Below are 16,283 nucleotides of genomic sequence, written 5' to 3'. Positions count from 1 at the left end.
ATCGAATATAATGCTGAGTCACTTCACTGCTGGAAAAGATAATAGTGCTTGGGGTGCTATTTTCTTTTTTAAATTAGTCATCAGAAGTATGGTTTTGGCCATACTTTGTCATATACGTAATCAAATTATTTACCTTACATAGTGCATGTAGGGTAGCTTGCGTCTATCAGACCTGTTATAATGCAGATTCCTCTATTATTATTGAGTTTTTCAAAGAACACTTGAAGGATTTCTTTACAGCCGTATTCTGTTATACAAGGTTAAATGAGCAATTACAGACCATCAGCTACATCCGTAGTACTAAACTGCTTAAATACCACTAGTTCTGTTGACTGTACTAAACAGCACAGTGAAGTAATTTGTCCAACACTCACTCATTAGCCCTATCCTCCTGGCAGTCTTGCTAAGTGTTAATGCTATTTTCTGACCACTTGAGTTGGGAAATTGTAAATCTTATTGGCAAGGGGTTAAAATAAATTGGAGCGATCACACTGGGTGTCAGATTTTTAAATGAGTTACAGAATGATTCATTTCTCTTTCCTGTTGACAGGTGGCTTGCACATGGCATAAACTGATAAAGATAAAACAGGAGGAAGGTGCAGATAATGCTGAGCTCCACCAGCTATGGAAGAGGCTGATCCAATTACTGCCAGACAGTACACAGAATCAGGATAATGAGACACAGCAGTTGGTAATGTTTCTCTCTCCTACTCAAATCATAGAAATGTAGGGCTTGAGAGGCCAGCTAGTCCACCCACACATCATGCTGGGGCAAGACCAAGTATATCTAGAGCATCCCTGACAGGTACCCGGTATTTGTCTAACCTGTTCTTAAAAATCTCCAATGATGTTGTTCCACAATCTCCCAATTCCAGTGCTTAACTATCCTTATCATTAGAAAGTTTTCCCTAATATCTAACCTCAGACTCCCTTGCTACAAATTAATCTGATTACTACTTGTCCTACCTTCAGTGGACATTCAGAACAATTGATCGCTGTCCTCTTTATAACAGCCTTTAACATATTTGAAGACAGTTGTTGGGTCCCTCCTCAGTCATCTTTTCTCAAGACTAAACATGCCTGTTTTTTTAACCTTTCCTCATAGGCCAGGTTTTCTAAACCTTTTATCATTTTTATTGCTCTCCTTTGGACTCCCTCCAATTTGTCCATGCCTTTCTTAAAGTATAGCTCCCAAAACTGGACATAGTACTTCCACTGATGCTTCACCAGTGCAAAGTAGAGTGGCACAGTTACCTCCTGTGTCTTTCTTACGACACTCCTGTTAAATCATCCCAGAATATTAGCCTTTTTTGCAACTGCATCACATTGTTGACTCATATTCAATTTGTGATCCACTATAATGCCCAAATTCTTTTCAGCAATATTACTAGCTAGCCAGTTATTCACCATTTTGTGTTTGTGCATTTGATTTTTTTCTTCTGAAGTGTACTTTGCTGTTGTCTGAATTTCATCTTGTTGATTTCAGAATAATTCTCCAATTTATCAAGCTAATTTTGAATTCTAATCCTGTCCTCCAAAGTGATTGCAACCCCTCCCATCTTGATGGCATATGCAAATTTTTTAAGCATACTATCCACTCCATCATTTAAGTCAATGGTTCTCTTTTTTTTTTGCGGACCACTTGAAAATTGCTGAGGGTCTCGGCAGACCACTAGATGAGCTTTCCAAATGTTGTTTGTACCATTAGCTAACTATTCTACAGGGCTTTGGATAAAAGCGCTATATTAAAAAAAAAACCCTTAATAATTAACCTTTTTTGTTCTACAAATAAAAGCACACTTCATATTTTAATATCAGTAGTCTTACCTTTCTAATCCGATGGATGTGCCCTCTCTCCCCTGCCACAGCAGCTACAGAGCTGAGGCTGGGAAGGAGGGCCATCTCTCCCTGGCAGCCTCAGCTCTAGAGCTGGGGAAAATCGCCTCTTTCTCTGGCTGCTGCAGCTCGGCACGTCCCAAATTCCCCCCATCCCCTCTTCTCGCCCCACTGCCCCCTCCCACCTACCCCTTATTCCCCCCAAGGCCACTATCTCACCTTACATGTCCATCTTCTCCAGGGTCCAAGCACCTAATTAGCGGCTCCAATAATTAGGTGGTTGTCCCTTCATTCTCTTGTGTGCGGCTGCCCAGGCCACCTTAGAGGGAACTATCTGCGGACCACTTGAATGGAGCTCGCGGACCACTGGTGGTCAACAGACCACAGTTTGAGAACCTCTGATCTAAGTCATTAATGAAAATGAATAATGGTTCTGGATCCAGGACTGACCCCTGTGGAACCTCATTAGCTATACCATTGATAACTACCCTTTGAGTATGGTTTTTCAAACAGTTATAATTATTTTAACTACACCATATTTCCCTAGTTTGCCTATGAGAATGTCACAGGGATTGTGTCAGATAAAATCAAGATATGTCATGACTACTACTTCCGCCCACCCACTAGGTCAGTAACTCAGTCAAAGAAGGAAATTAGGTTGGTTTGGCATGATTTGTTCTTGACAAATCCATGTTCCTATTGCTTATCATCCTATTGACCTGTAAGTGCTTATACATTGATTGTTTAATAATTTGTTCCAGTATCTTTTGAGGTATCAAAGTTAGGCTAACTGGTCTATAATTCCCTGGTCCTTTTTGTTCTCCTTTTTAAAGATAGGTACTATGTTTGCCCTTCTCCGGTCCTGTGGGATCTCACTCGTCCTCCATGAATTCTCAAAGATTATCGCTAATGGTTCCAAGATTCCTTCAGCTAGTTCCTTGAGTACCTTTGGGTGAATTTCATCAGACCATGCCAACTTGAATCCATCTAACTTAACTAAATATTCTTTAATCCATTCTTTCTCTATTCTGGCTTGTGTTCCTTCCCCCTTGTTGTTTAATATTAATTGTGCTAAGCATCTGGTCACAATTAATCTTTTTAGTGAAGACTGAAGCAAAATAGCCATTACCCACCTTAGTGGATATAGACAACTAGATTTTCGGTAAAATTTTAAAAAGTGCTTAAGTGACATAAAGAGCCCAAGACCCACTGACTTTCAGTGGGATTTAAGCTTTTGAAATTTTGCCCTTAGGTTCCTAAGTCACTTATGCTCTGCTCCACAAAGGTATTTAGCCTTCCAACTTCCACTGAAATCAGTGGAAGTTGGGAGCCTAAATAACACTGTGGACTGGGCCAGAGACCCTTTTGAAAATATTACACACTGTGTCCCCCAGAATATTGGTAATAGAAATGAAATTTGGAGAATTTTCTGGTGATGAAATAATACGCTTTTGAAAAGCCCCTGTGCAAAATAATGTAGTGTCTTACATAACTGCTGTTTTTTAAAAAAAATCTTCTGTGAAGCATTACTTTTAAAAGCTCAGATTCATTTTGGCAGTGTTAAGGTTCTATCTTAAAGGCACACAAGATAGGAGCATCAAAATGAAAACTTGCATACCAATATTTAATAAGTTATTTAAGCTCATAGCTGTCATAATGGATAGTGCTTCACATGTGCTCTTTTTGTACATATCTTATGCTACTGCATTTTTTACCTCCTTCAACTAGTAGCAGATTTACTGTCAGGATTTGAACACGATATGAATAATACTTGAGTATGAAGAAGCACCCTGTTTAGCACCGTGACTAAATTTCATAAGTTCACCGTTTGTTGCTTTTCTTGCTAATTCACACTGTTGTACTTATCAATTTCTTATTTCAGCTTTTGACTGCATTTGAACATGCAGTGAACTCTGCAGACACGGTTCCCAGTGAAGACCACGAAAAGCTTTATAAAAACTTCATTCAGTGTTTGTCAAAAGTAAGAACAGTTTAATGTATAGTCTCTTCAATAACACATAACATCTAATAATACTGCACGAATAGCTAAATAAATTGCTTTGACTTTTTTTTTTTCCTTCTTACAAGTTTCCTCATGAGACTGCTAGGCTGAAGAAGGCCTGTGATGATATGATGGTTTTGTATCCTACCACGAGTTATCCTTTAGAAGTGCTCTGCTTGCACTTTATTCAGTCAGGTGAGTGGGATGGTTTTGGTTCATTTTTGTTGTTCCAAATCGTGTATCTTTTCACTGTGACTTTTGGCTTGCCCTTCACTCCCCCAGTCCTCCTCATAAAAAAGGGAACCAGTCTCTCAAGATCTGTTACTTCACTTTGTTGAGGGAAGTTCTAGTTTGAGGCAGCTTGCACCACTTTTCAGCACAAATATATTGTCTGTATTAGGTTCTATGTTTCTACCACCCTGGAGAGGAAGACAGTTCTGTCCTAAACTATAGTGTCTCAGAGCTGTGAAACTTAGTACTGCTGTACCATCAAAGGACTTCTTAAAAAAAATAAGTATTCTTTGTTCAAGACCAGTTCTGGATTCTTGATTCCTTTGTTGGCAGTGTACTCAGTCCCATGGGAAGAGTGCTTCATGATGCTCAAAAGGAGCCTTTCTAGATAAATGAAGATTAGCTACATGAGGTTTGAAGAGAATCCTGTTTACTTGTCTTTGATGGAAAGGATGGTGACAGTTAAACAAAGCTCTAGAGATGGCTAAAGTGAGAGAATTGGTGAACCAGTATACCCCTTTCCTCTTGGCAGGAACATTCATGAATTTTTCTCCACAAGACTTCCTGGTGGGTGGGGAGTAAATGGCTTTTTAGGGTATTTCAGTGAAGTGAAGGAAAGAGGTCTTTTTTAAAAACAGATTTGTTTGTTATATGCTGTCTTCCACAGTGCTGGGTTTAAAACTGTTAGATTTAAGTTTTTAGCTCTCACTATTGCATTAATATTGTACAAGTGAATAGTGATTTTAGATGTGTCAGCTTTGGGTGTCACAGCTGATACCTTAAAGGGGCCAGAAGTGACTTACAGTTGGGCACTCCCCAAAAAACTATTTGTAAATATACAGTCATATTGACCAGGAATGTCACACAAAAACTAAGTAGAAGTATATGCCAAGAATCCATACAGAAATTCCTTTGTTTTTTAAACAATAAAGCTTTATAATTTCCTTTGTTAGGAGTGGAAGAATGCCTTATAGTACCAACTTTCAGGGAGCTACGCATCATGAAAGTAATACATGAGCAGAAAAATGGTAATACAGAACTCTTAATTTCAGTCTTTAAAATAATTGAACCCAGTGGAAAGGAACCAGCAAGAACAAACCAAACAAGCATAATTCATCTACAAGAAGAGCTAGTACATAGTATTTTGTATCACAGCAGAACAATCCAGAACGTGTGCATTCCATTAAATGAAACATAAGTGTGAACCCAAATTTATAATCAGGTTTTTATGCTTAAAACAAAGAGAAGGTAATTGTTAAGCTCATTCTGTTTCTTTGTGACTTTCCTGAGCATCTTAACGCTCAAGTTCCATCTCAAAATAGATATGGCTTGCTGCTATGGAATGCACTGATCTGCACCGGGCACAAAACTGCTGAAATCACTCCTCCTTGCAAAGAGACATATTATTTTCATCTCTATGTGCCTGGACCAGTATTGGTAAAATGAATCTTAACTATCCAACCATATAGGTTCCTGGGCTTTAACAGTTTTCAGTGTTCTCTCTTTAGCCTTGTTGGAATAAGAAGACATCCATTTCAGTTACAGTTATTCCATTAAACTCAATGGAATTACTGATCCTATGCCAGTGGTGAACTTGTTCAGAGACAAAAGGAATTCCTACTGGCCGTGGAATTTGTTATGTGATCTTGGCCAAGTCACTTCACTTCGCTGTGCCTGATTCCCTTCCAACCCTTTGTCTATCTTGAAAGATTATAAGCTTGTGGGGAAGGGACTGTCTTTTATCTAGGTGTTTGCATTGTACCTAACATAATGGGACCCTGATTGCAATTGGGGTTTTCTTAGCACCACATATAATGCACTGTATAGCCTAAATGTAAAAATTAAACAGTGATTTCTTTATTGTAGTGTGCTGATACTACTTTGCAGTCCATTTATATATACATGGTCATTTAGCTGACAGTTTTGCACTTTAAGAAATGTGGACTTGAAACTGCACTCAAATTCTGGCATGTGTTCACTTATTTATAGAACATAAAACATGGTAAAGATGTTATGGCCAGCACCTCAACGATCACAGAATATAATACTGAACACAATATCTAAACAAATTTTACAAGGTGTATTGTTTAGACCATGCTTCCATTTTCTACAGGCTAATCCAGGTTAAACAAATATATAAAAAGTTATGATTGAACAATCATAGAAATTTAGACCAAGATTTTGAAAAGTGAGTGTCTAAAGGTAAGGCTTGCAGATCCATATTTAAGCACCTAAATAAGTGACTTTAGGGCTACTATGATTTATGCTTTCAGCTAGCCTCAGAATTGGGGGAACATGAATGTGGCTTAATGCCACCTTTTTCTCCACTTCTGAGCTGTGCCAAGCACAGCTAAAATACATTACAGGATCTGGTCTGGAGTGTTGAAGGTAAAGAAACAGGGAAGACAGTTGTATCCCATCTCTGTACAGTTATGAAAATTAGAAATTTTGAATCTGGTAGTAGAATCTCTCAAATTTGTCTTCACTCTTCTGGTAGTGAGGTGCCACAATTTCTCTCTCTAAAAATGTTATGGGTTTATCATCAGTTAAATAATTCTTGTCATCATTGATAATGCAACATTTTGGTGATTGATAAAGCACCAATTGTAGAAATTTCTGCTTTCCGAAAATCCAGTTTGCCTCATCTAAGTTGTTGCTTAGGGAAATACGAATACAAAAAATGACTCTTTTTAGACAAAGATCACAGGTAATGGTAACTGACAGCCTTCACTCTCCCATGAATATTTGGCCAAATTCCCAGGATCCTGAACACTGTAACATCTAAAGGTGGATTGAATTTTGCTTTGAGTAATTTAAAAAAGGGGGTGGATTTCACTAAGATGTAGCCCTTCTTATCCCTCATAGATTTGTTGGCCCCAGTATTCCTTAACACTAGACACTTTTAAATTTCCATTTTTAATAATCTAATTTCAATATACGTTTTTTGTAAGAGATCTTGACCAAGCTTCAACTTGTTCTAGGAGACTAGGTATCCAGCTTGGATTCATTTTTAAAGGCATGAAATAGTTAGCAATCCCAGCAGAACCCCTCTATTTGAGAATTTCTCAGTGAGATTACAGAGTGCAAAGTAGACTGAGGGAACAGTTACCCTGAGTTGTGGCCTCCCCTGAACAGTCAGTACCTGCTTCTGCTTCTTCTGAGATTTTGGCAATGGCTTACAAACTTACATGGATATAACTACATCACTCAGGGGTGTGAAAAATCCATATCCCTGAGTGATGCAGTTATACTGACTTAACCCCCAGTGTAGACAGCTCTGTGTCAATGGGAGGGCTTCTCCCATTGTCATAGCTACTGCCTCTCATGGGGGAGTATTAACTACTCTGACAGGAGAAGCTCTCCTGTCGGTGTAGTAGCATCTGCACTGAAGCGCTACAGTGGCGCAGCCGTGCTGATGCACTGTTTTAAATTTGGACCTACCCTTAGTATGCTGAATCTTCATGACTTTATTTTCTAGCACTTGTGTATAAAATTTACTGGAGTTGGCATTTTTTGGGGTGATATTGTGTGTAGAATCTTATAGAATGTGGCTTCTTTCTAGGCCCCCTATATACAGTGCTGCTCATTTGACTTATGCTCCTTATGTATGTTCTGCAGTACACAGCCTAATTCTTGACTTGACTTGACTTGACTTGACTTAAACAAATATTTGAGTATTTATGAAAAGCCTCAAGTCACTTTTTAGCATAAGCTTATTTACTGTAATCATATGCTTGGGCATCTGTTTTCTCTCATACTAAGCTGTTTCAAAGCCATCCATTACTGCTTTCTGTTCTGTTGTGGACAAGTACATTTATTTCCTTCCTGCCTTGTCTTGTATGCAGATGTCTCAAGTCAATATGATTCAGCTTATGAAGATGAATGACAACAGATACTGAACATCATTCATAGTTAGCACAAGAAGAAATAGTAGGGCTCTCCCCTATCACTAAGTGACCAGCTTTTGGTGTGGGAAAGGGAAGTTGTTAAAGCAAGGATTCTCAGGCCGCACGCAGCCCAATTAGCACACAGTTGCGGCCCAGCTCAGCTATGGGCTAAAGGCCAGCCCGCATGCTCTGGGTCCGCCGAGTTCCCAGCTACCTGACGTGGAGGGGTCTGGCTGGGTTGCCCTGCCACACAGCACATCAGGGTCGGGGCTGCCAGCCCGCCCCGTGTGCTGGGAATCTGGGGTCGGGGCTGCTGGCAGGCTCTGTGGAGTCAGGAGTCAAGGGCTCCTGGCCAACCCCACAAGGTTGGGATCCAGGTCAGCTGCCAGGCCCCACAAGCTCCAGGGTCCGGGTCCAGGTCTGGGGCAGCCAGCCTGGGCCCACGTGGCGGGGTCTGGGGCAGCCGGCTGGCCCCACAGGGTCCAGGGCGGGCAGCCGGCTGCCCCATGCGCCAAGGATCGGGGTTGGGGCTGCTGCTGCCCTGCCACCTGGCCTCGGTGGCCCAGGTAACACAATGTATAATCAATTGAGAACCACTGAGTTAAAGCATTTGTACTGTAGATTTTTAAAACATATATTATGTAAAGTTTTACAAATAGGAAATGCTCATGATCAGAAAATAATATGCTCTAAAAATAGACGGTTTTGGGGTATGTATATATATATGTGTGTGTGTATATATATATATGTGTGTGTGTGTATATATAAAAATCCATGTTCCATTAATGCCATGCAGAAATGCAAGATGCATGTACAGCCATCTGAACAATTACTTTAATCTGTCTTTAATTTTTTTTAACCGTTTATTACATCTGTGTCTCGCTTTCTACTATGGATCTCTGCCTTCCTTCCAGGGGCGGCTCCAGGCACCAGCATGCCAAGCGTGTGCCTGGGGCGGCAAGCCACGGGATGCACTCTGCCGGTCGCCGCGAGGGCAGCAGGCAGGTTGTCTTCGGTGGCATGCCTGCGGCAGGTCCGCTGGTCCCGCAGCTTCGGCGGACCTCCCGCAGGCGTGCCGCCAAATCCGCAGGACTGGGGATCTCCCGCAGGCAAGCCGCCGAATACCTAAAGCCACCCCTGCTTCCTTCCTCAAGTCTGCCTATGACTTCAAAGCTGCCACAAACATGGGAAAGCACAGAAGTTGTATTTTCTTTTAAAAGATTGCACAAATTCTTTTAATGTGCCACTAGGGCTGCAATTTTCTAACAATAATTGTATTTCCCTTTTGTATTGGTAACTAAAGATGAGCAGGTTGTGTATGCATGTGAGAAATATCACTGACATCCTGATGTGCTAACTGATCCCTAAAATGGACAATCTGTCAATCAACTGGCAACTGAAGTATTAGAAATAAATTCTTATCTATAACAAACTGCACCATAAAGTAGGAGAGTCACCAACCAAACTTCTTTGGTTTATCTGTGCTGCTTAGTTTATACAGAGCATGAATCTTATTTCAGCGGCTCTTAGAATATCTTACCTTAATGACACGGTCATTTAGACCAGGCTGGAAAGTCATCTTGATCACTTGGGAAGTTCAGTCTTGCCTATAGCTCATGTAGGGTTGATGATAACCTTCCAGCACACACACACACAAGAGACTGCAGGGATAATTTTAAAGTGGCAGTAAGTCCTGAAATATGCACAGTACAGTAAGTTCTGCAGATGCATATGCTTACTTTTTTAAAAGTGACATTTGTTCTCTCTTAGGTTTGGGTGGCAACTACAGATACCTTGTATCTGTATCTTGTATTAGTGCTTCTCACTAATCCATATATAATCAATAAACAGTTTACACTGGTGGTTCTCAATCTATTTACCATTGTGGGCTGCATATGCAGCTCTCTGTTATGTGGGCCACAGCTACACAATATACCTGCTACCTGTATGGCCAGGAGGATGTCACATGGGCTGCAGCTGTGTGCTGACTGGGCTGCAAGTGGGCTGCTGGTTGAGAACCGCTGGTCTACATGTGTATTAAGCTTAACTAGGTTTCAATCATCTTCGACATGAAGGACAGCCTGCTCAGTTTCCGAGTCCTTCCAACCCTTCCAGCAGCATTTTGCCCTCTTGGTTACAATCTCATGTCTTTCTCTGTCTGCTGAGCCTCTTGACCCCATTATGAACTAGTACGATATTTCTCTGGAGTTGTGTACCTGTGCCAGAATCTGCAGTAATTAACCCCCCAATTTTAATTCTCAGGGGGTGAGACTTGGTAACCCTCCCTGATGGGGCTATATTACAAGTTATATATAGCATTTATAGATACGCAAGTTTATGACAAATCCCATGGCACATCTCAGTATACTAACTAGTCTTTTGAAGTTTCCAGACTTCCATAGTTTCACATCTACCACAATGGCGAGATAAAGGAATGGAATATTCATCTAGTTACAGTTCCTGAGTGAAATTCCTGAAGTGAGATGGCATGGGCTTCTGTCTTCCTCTCCTGTGCTGTAGTGATGGCCTCTGGTTCAGTAATGTTTGTACGTGCTGTCCATTTTTACAAGTGGTTTGAACTGAAACTTGGCTGCTATGAGAGCATTTAAGCCACTGTAATTACTGATTAACAAGGGTTTGTGTAGTTCAGTCTTTTTCCTCTGGAGTTAAACTGGGCATTCCTTTGTTCATAGTGCCTTAGGAGACCACCAGGAGTGAACTTGCTGTTAGGTCCTTTGGGAAGGGGAGAAGGTTCAAGAAACTAAGGGCTATGTTCACAAAGAAACTAAAGCACCTAGAAAATCACCTGGATTCACAAAGCCTGGGTTAGGTGCCTAAACTCCTGATACAATGAGTGGGAAGAGATAGGTGCTTTAGAATGGGATTCACAAATTCAGCATGATAGGTGGGGAACCTCCTAAGCTAACCACTGGGAAATGCCAAGCTGAAGGGGGTATGTGCTAAGCCCTGCCCATCTCACAGAGAGAGGTGCCAAGTCCATGCTTCAGGGAAGCACCTCCCTCCTCTTATGATTCTCAGGTGTAGACTCTCTTTTGGAGTTAGGCACCTTTGCTGTTTGGGGGGTGGGAGGAGAAAGACTCCCTCCCTTAAAACTATTAGCACAGTAGTTAGGGACTCACCTGGGATGTGGGAGTCCTCTGTCCACCTGAGGGCAAGAAGGGATTTGAACAAGAATTGGCTACCTCTCAGATGAGTACTCCAATCACTGAACTATAGGATATTCTGATGTGGGGCTCCTTCAGTCTCTCTCTTGTTGAAGCTGTTTGTGACGTTATTGATATAAATGGGGACCATATAGAACATGGGTTGCAACCAAGGTCCTGTAGTGGCACCAAATCCTAAGTAAAGGGGGTCATATAAGGTGTTTAAGACCAGGTTATGGGTTGCTGGTTATAATTATGCTGTCTGTATGTCTGTATCATTTTTAGTTGAAGTTATGAATGTTGGCTCCATGCTGTCAGTATTTCAAGTTTGTGCTGTGCTTCTGGGGGAAGCCTCCCAGACAAGCTGGTGTTAGCTCTGCCTAGCCTATTTGATGGCCCATTAAGGACCATTAAGGACACAATGGACCCATGGAGAGAAGGCAGACACGCCTTGTGACTCAGCAAAGTATGCAGGGACTGGCCCATGTGACTCCAGACTCCATATTTTTGCTGTAAAATTCCACAGTGAAGACAAAGGGATTCTTACACCTGGAAAAGTCTATATAAGCCTAATGCCTCATCTCCATCTTGTCTTCAATCCTGCTTCTGACCTCTGGAGGGACTTTGCTACAAACTGAAGCTTTACACAAGGGACTGAAGGACCCATCCCAGTGGGGGATGCTCTCCAGAGACTTAATCTAAACCTGCAGTTTACTCCAGCACTGCTGCAAGCCTGAACTAAGAACTTTGCCATTACTGTATGTAATTGATTGCATTTAACCAATTCTACCTCTCTTCTCTACCTTTTTCCCTTTGTAAATAAACCTTTAGATTTTAGATTCTAAAGGATTGGCAACAGCGTGATTTGTGGGTAAGATCTGATGTGTATATTGACCTGGGTCTGGGGCTTGGTCCTTTGGGATCGAGGGAACCTTTTTCTTTTATTGGGGTGTTGGTTTTCATAACCATTCATCCCCAGGACGAGTGCACTGGTGGTGAGGCTGGGAGACTGGAGTGTCTAAGGAAATTGCTTGTGTGACTTGTGGTTAGCCAGTGGGGTGAGACCAAAGTCCTTTTTGTCTGGCTGGTTTGGTTTGCCTTAGAGGTGGAAAAACCCCAGCCTAGGGCTGTGACTGCCCTGTTTAAGCAATTGGTCCTGATTTGGCACTCTCAGTTGGGTCCCGCCAGAATCGCTCCGTCACAGTGGCGTAGTCGTGCTTGGATCCACAGAACCAGGTCAATTAAGCTTTGGGTCAGAACCCCACGCTATCCAAATTTTAAATTTGGGATTGAGAGTTTGGTTGGTTAAAGGTCAGTGACCATGAGACAAAGAGCATCAGGAAAAGCAAGGAAACTGCAAGCCTTGAGAGACAGCCTGCAGTTTGATTATGAGCAAGAACTGGCAGAAATTCGAATGGAGAAAGAGGCTGATGAGAGAAAGAAAGAAGTTGCTAAGAGAGAAGAAAAAGCTCGTAAGAGGCGTCTGGAGCTGCTGGCTGCTGAGGAGAAAACTCGACAGATGCAACAGGAGACAGCTAGACTCCAACTCCAAGTCAAAAAAGCAATGGAAGAACAGCAGAGACTGTATCCTCTTGAAAGTCCAGTTTGTAACAATGTTGGTATGTTGTATCACTCTGAGCAGTTGTCTGGGGGTAACCACATGTACCCCAACAATGCCACCTTTTATGTCAATGCTGTTACTGTGGGTTCAGTAGGGGGTGGCCCCATAAATTGTGGCAGTGCTATGTATGAGAGTGTAAAAGTCAATGGTAAAAGCTGTTTAGGGCAAACTATGGCTTCTAACATCACTCTTGTTAGAGCAGATCTGGTCAAAGAGGAAGATTATTTACCAAATCAGAGTGTGAATGTTGTGATCCTCTGTGAGTTTACTGTCCGTGTGCCTTTAGCCAGAATCCACCTTGAGTGGAATGGGGCTCAGCATGAAGTGATAGCTGGCGTCAGGAAGTTATTGCCTAAAGATCTTTTAATTGGGGAAAATGTTACAGCCTTGTTCAGTCCAGGTAGCCAGTTACAGGAGAGGAATGATCTTAAACCTGTGTCTATTGTGGGCAATGATTTGCCTGAGGAGGGTTGCTCCAAAGGTTTGTCTGTGCAAAAAAGCAGTTTGTCTGGGAATGAAGTTTCTGAATGTCTGTCTAATGTCTCAGAAGTGAATCTGGAGTTAGATCAAGAGCAAAAAGATCTCATTGGGGAGGAAAATGTTTCTCAGGTTAAATCCCTAACTGAGGAAGGAGAGGGTAAATTTGTAATGGGTAATGGATTGTTGGCTAGTGCAGCTTGTAGAAGTAAACCTGAAATGGGTAACTGTGATTTGCTAAAAGTAGCTCAGTGTAGTGAAAAGAGCAGCAGCTTATCTGTTGGGAGAGGCAATGTGCCTGGTAGGGAAAGTTTGCAGGAGCCTAGGCAGCCTTGTGAGCTGATGGCTTTATCTAATCAGCAGTTTGGGAAGGGAGGGATAGTGGAAGATGAGTGTCCCTGTCCCTTACCTGTTTCCTGTGTGGAGAAATGTGACAGTGAAGGGAATGTGCCTGTGTCGGTCAGGGTTATTGACTTGCCTATGAAGGAAGCTACCCCGGTCTCCAAGCAGGTGTCTGTGAACAGCCCTGTGTGCTGGGACAAGGGAAATGAGGTCCCAAGCTGTGTGCCTGGTGAAGGAGAATGTGTCTCAGGCTCTTCTGTGTCTGTGGAGCAGACAGAAGGGGCCTGTCAGCCTGTAATGGTTGAGGGTGATTCAGTTGTCTCGAAGTTGGTTGTAAATACAGCTAAAGCCCAGGAAGGGAATGGTCCTGAGTTTGTGTCTGCTGGGGGGAATGGCACTGTGACTAGGTTGCATCCAGTTAGTGTCATAGCAAAATCCCAGAGAACAGACAATTCTGGTGCTTGTAGTTTGCCAGTTGCTAATGTGTGGTTGGAAAAGGGTGCAGCAACTCTGTCTGATCAGGGTGATACCCCAGCCAGGGCACAAGGGGAGCATAAAGGTGATTTAATTGTGTTACCGACTGACAGTTTGACAACTTGTAGCAAGAAGGAAAAGATTCCTGAACTTGTTCATGGCCAAGGGAAGGAGACTACTTCTGACCTGTTATCTAGAAAGTCTGTAGCATCTGTGGTTGCTCAGGAAGTGTTCCTTTAGAGCAAGCCCTAGGTGAAGCAGGAAAGGGCAGAATTTCTGAGAGGGGTGAATTGCTGCTTAGAGAAGCTCCTAGGGAAAGGAATCCTCATGGTAGCCTGTGCAAGCAGTTTACTGCAACTGAAGGGTGTAAAAGTGATTTAATCAAGAAAGTTTCAGTTCCTAACAGCCAGAAATTTTCTGTTGTGAATGGATCCACTGACTTTCCTTTTGAGAGATCCAGTGTGGGCAGCTTTGAAAAGGTCTCAGGTGGAGTAGAAGCTGTTAAGGAAGTTGAGCAGCCCTATAACCACCTGGCTGTGTGTGGCCAGCTTGTTGGTGGGGAGACAATGCTGTTGGGACAGGAATGTCTCCATGCTGAATCTGTAAGTGAGCAGTCTGTGCTTCAGGATCTGAGGACAGATTCAGTTACTGGTGTTTCAGGGCAGAACAGTTGTATGGCTAAATGCTTGAGGAGGCAGGGAGAGCAAGCCAGCTCTCACCCTCAGACTCTTTGGATTTGTGTGGTATCTCTGTAAGACAAAGTCCAGCCGTGGAATCCATAGCAGCTAAGAAGTTAAAAGCGAGTGTCTGTGTTGATGCGAATTACTTGGCTGGCAGGGAGAAGAAAGACTTGCTAATAGCTGTTAGCACAGAGGGCCCACCCCATCAGCCCGTGATCTCTGTTAAGCAAGAGAAATCAGGGTTTAGTCCGGAAGAACAAGAAGGAAAGAGAAGACTGAATTTTGCAAAGGGAACCCACAGGTTAACCCTAAAATGCCCAAATTCCAATGGTATTGAGCCAAGGGTGTGGCATGACAAACATGATTGTAAATGGACACTTGCAATGAATTTGTTGTTATTGCTAATGCTAATTTTTGTAACTAATGTGTTGCTATGGCCAAGAACTGTAACAATGTACAATGTGCCTAATCTTTTGGAAAATCCCTTAAACATGTTGAAAGGAATACATGAAAACACACTTTATGTTAAAGGGCCTTGCTATACTGATGTTTCACAGTTAATGCATGTAAACAGTGTTGGAACTTTTCACAGGGAAAATACATTCCAGACCTGATGTGCTGTATGAAAGGGGAAACTGAGGCACACTACCATATTGCTTTCATGGCTAAATGCCAAGATTCCTGTACTATGAACAACCTCTATATCTACATTGGTTTAATGTTATTTGGGTTCAAAATATTGGCCAGAACTGGTATGGATAAAGTAGCTATTTTCTTTAGCTCTTGGCAAGATCACATGAAACATACAGGAACCATGCTGCAAAAGCTAACCAAGTTATACCTTGAGTTTGTAAAGAGATCCATTCATGTTATTGAACATGACTTTGATAAACCATTTCGGTTATACACTGGTACGGCCTCTAGCCCAACACTAGCTGTAGTGAGACAGACCCAAGGAAAGGGGGCTCTTGGGATGCAGTCAGCGATGTTTTGTCATCCCTTCCTGCATCAATTTTGCGTTGGGGTGTGACGTTATTGATATAAATGGGGACCATATAGAACATGGGTTGCAACCAAGGTCCTGTAGTGGCACCAAATCCTAAGTAAAGGGGGTCATATAAGGTGTCTAAGACCAGGTTATGGGTTGCTGGTTATAATTATGCTGTCTGTATGTCTGTATCATTTTTAGTTGAAGTTATGAATGTTGGCTCCATGCTGTCAGTATTTCAAGTTTGTGCTGTGCTTCTGGGGGAAGCCTCCCAGACAAGCTGGTGTTAGCTCTGCCTAGCCTATTTGATGGCCCATTAAGGACCATTAAGGACACAATGGACCCATGGAGAGAAGGCAGACACGCCTTGTGACTCAGCAAAGTATGCAGGGACTGGCCCATGTGACTCCAGACTCCATATTTTTGCTGTACAATTCCACAGTGAAGACAAAGGGATTCCTACACCTGGAAAAGTCTATATAAGCCTAATGCCTCATCTCCATCTTGTCTTCAATCCTGCTTCTGACCTCTGGAGGGACTTTGCTACAAACTGAAGCTTTACACAAGGGACTGAAGGACCC

General features: G+C 42.3%; 1 protein-coding gene across 6 annotated transcripts in view; it reads left to right on the top strand.

Annotated features, from left to right (window-relative positions):
* TTC37 (tetratricopeptide repeat domain 37) overlaps window positions 1-16,283 on the top strand; it is an 88,212-nt gene that overhangs the window by 9,034 nt on the left and 62,895 nt on the right. For 5 of the 6 annotated variants that reach the window (XM_039543318.1, XM_039543322.1, XM_039543319.1 and 2 more), the window contains exons 6-8: window positions 551-691; window positions 3,719-3,817; window positions 3,925-4,033. In XM_039543318.1, coding sequence (XP_039399252.1) covers window positions 551-691; window positions 3,719-3,817; window positions 3,925-4,033 — 349 coding nt within the window. Of the gene's footprint in view, window positions 1-550; window positions 692-3,718; window positions 3,818-3,924; window positions 4,034-10,484; window positions 10,503-16,283 lie in introns of those variants that run through there. The other variant, XM_039543324.1, reaches the window with a different exon arrangement.

The sequence above is a fragment of the Mauremys reevesii genome, linkage group 6 (genome assembly GCF_016161935.1).
Source record: "Mauremys reevesii isolate NIE-2019 linkage group 6, ASM1616193v1, whole genome shotgun sequence".
NCBI classification, from domain to species: Eukaryota; Metazoa; Chordata; order Testudines; family Geoemydidae; genus Mauremys; species Mauremys reevesii.
This window is presented reverse-complemented; position numbering and strand designations above follow the sequence as displayed.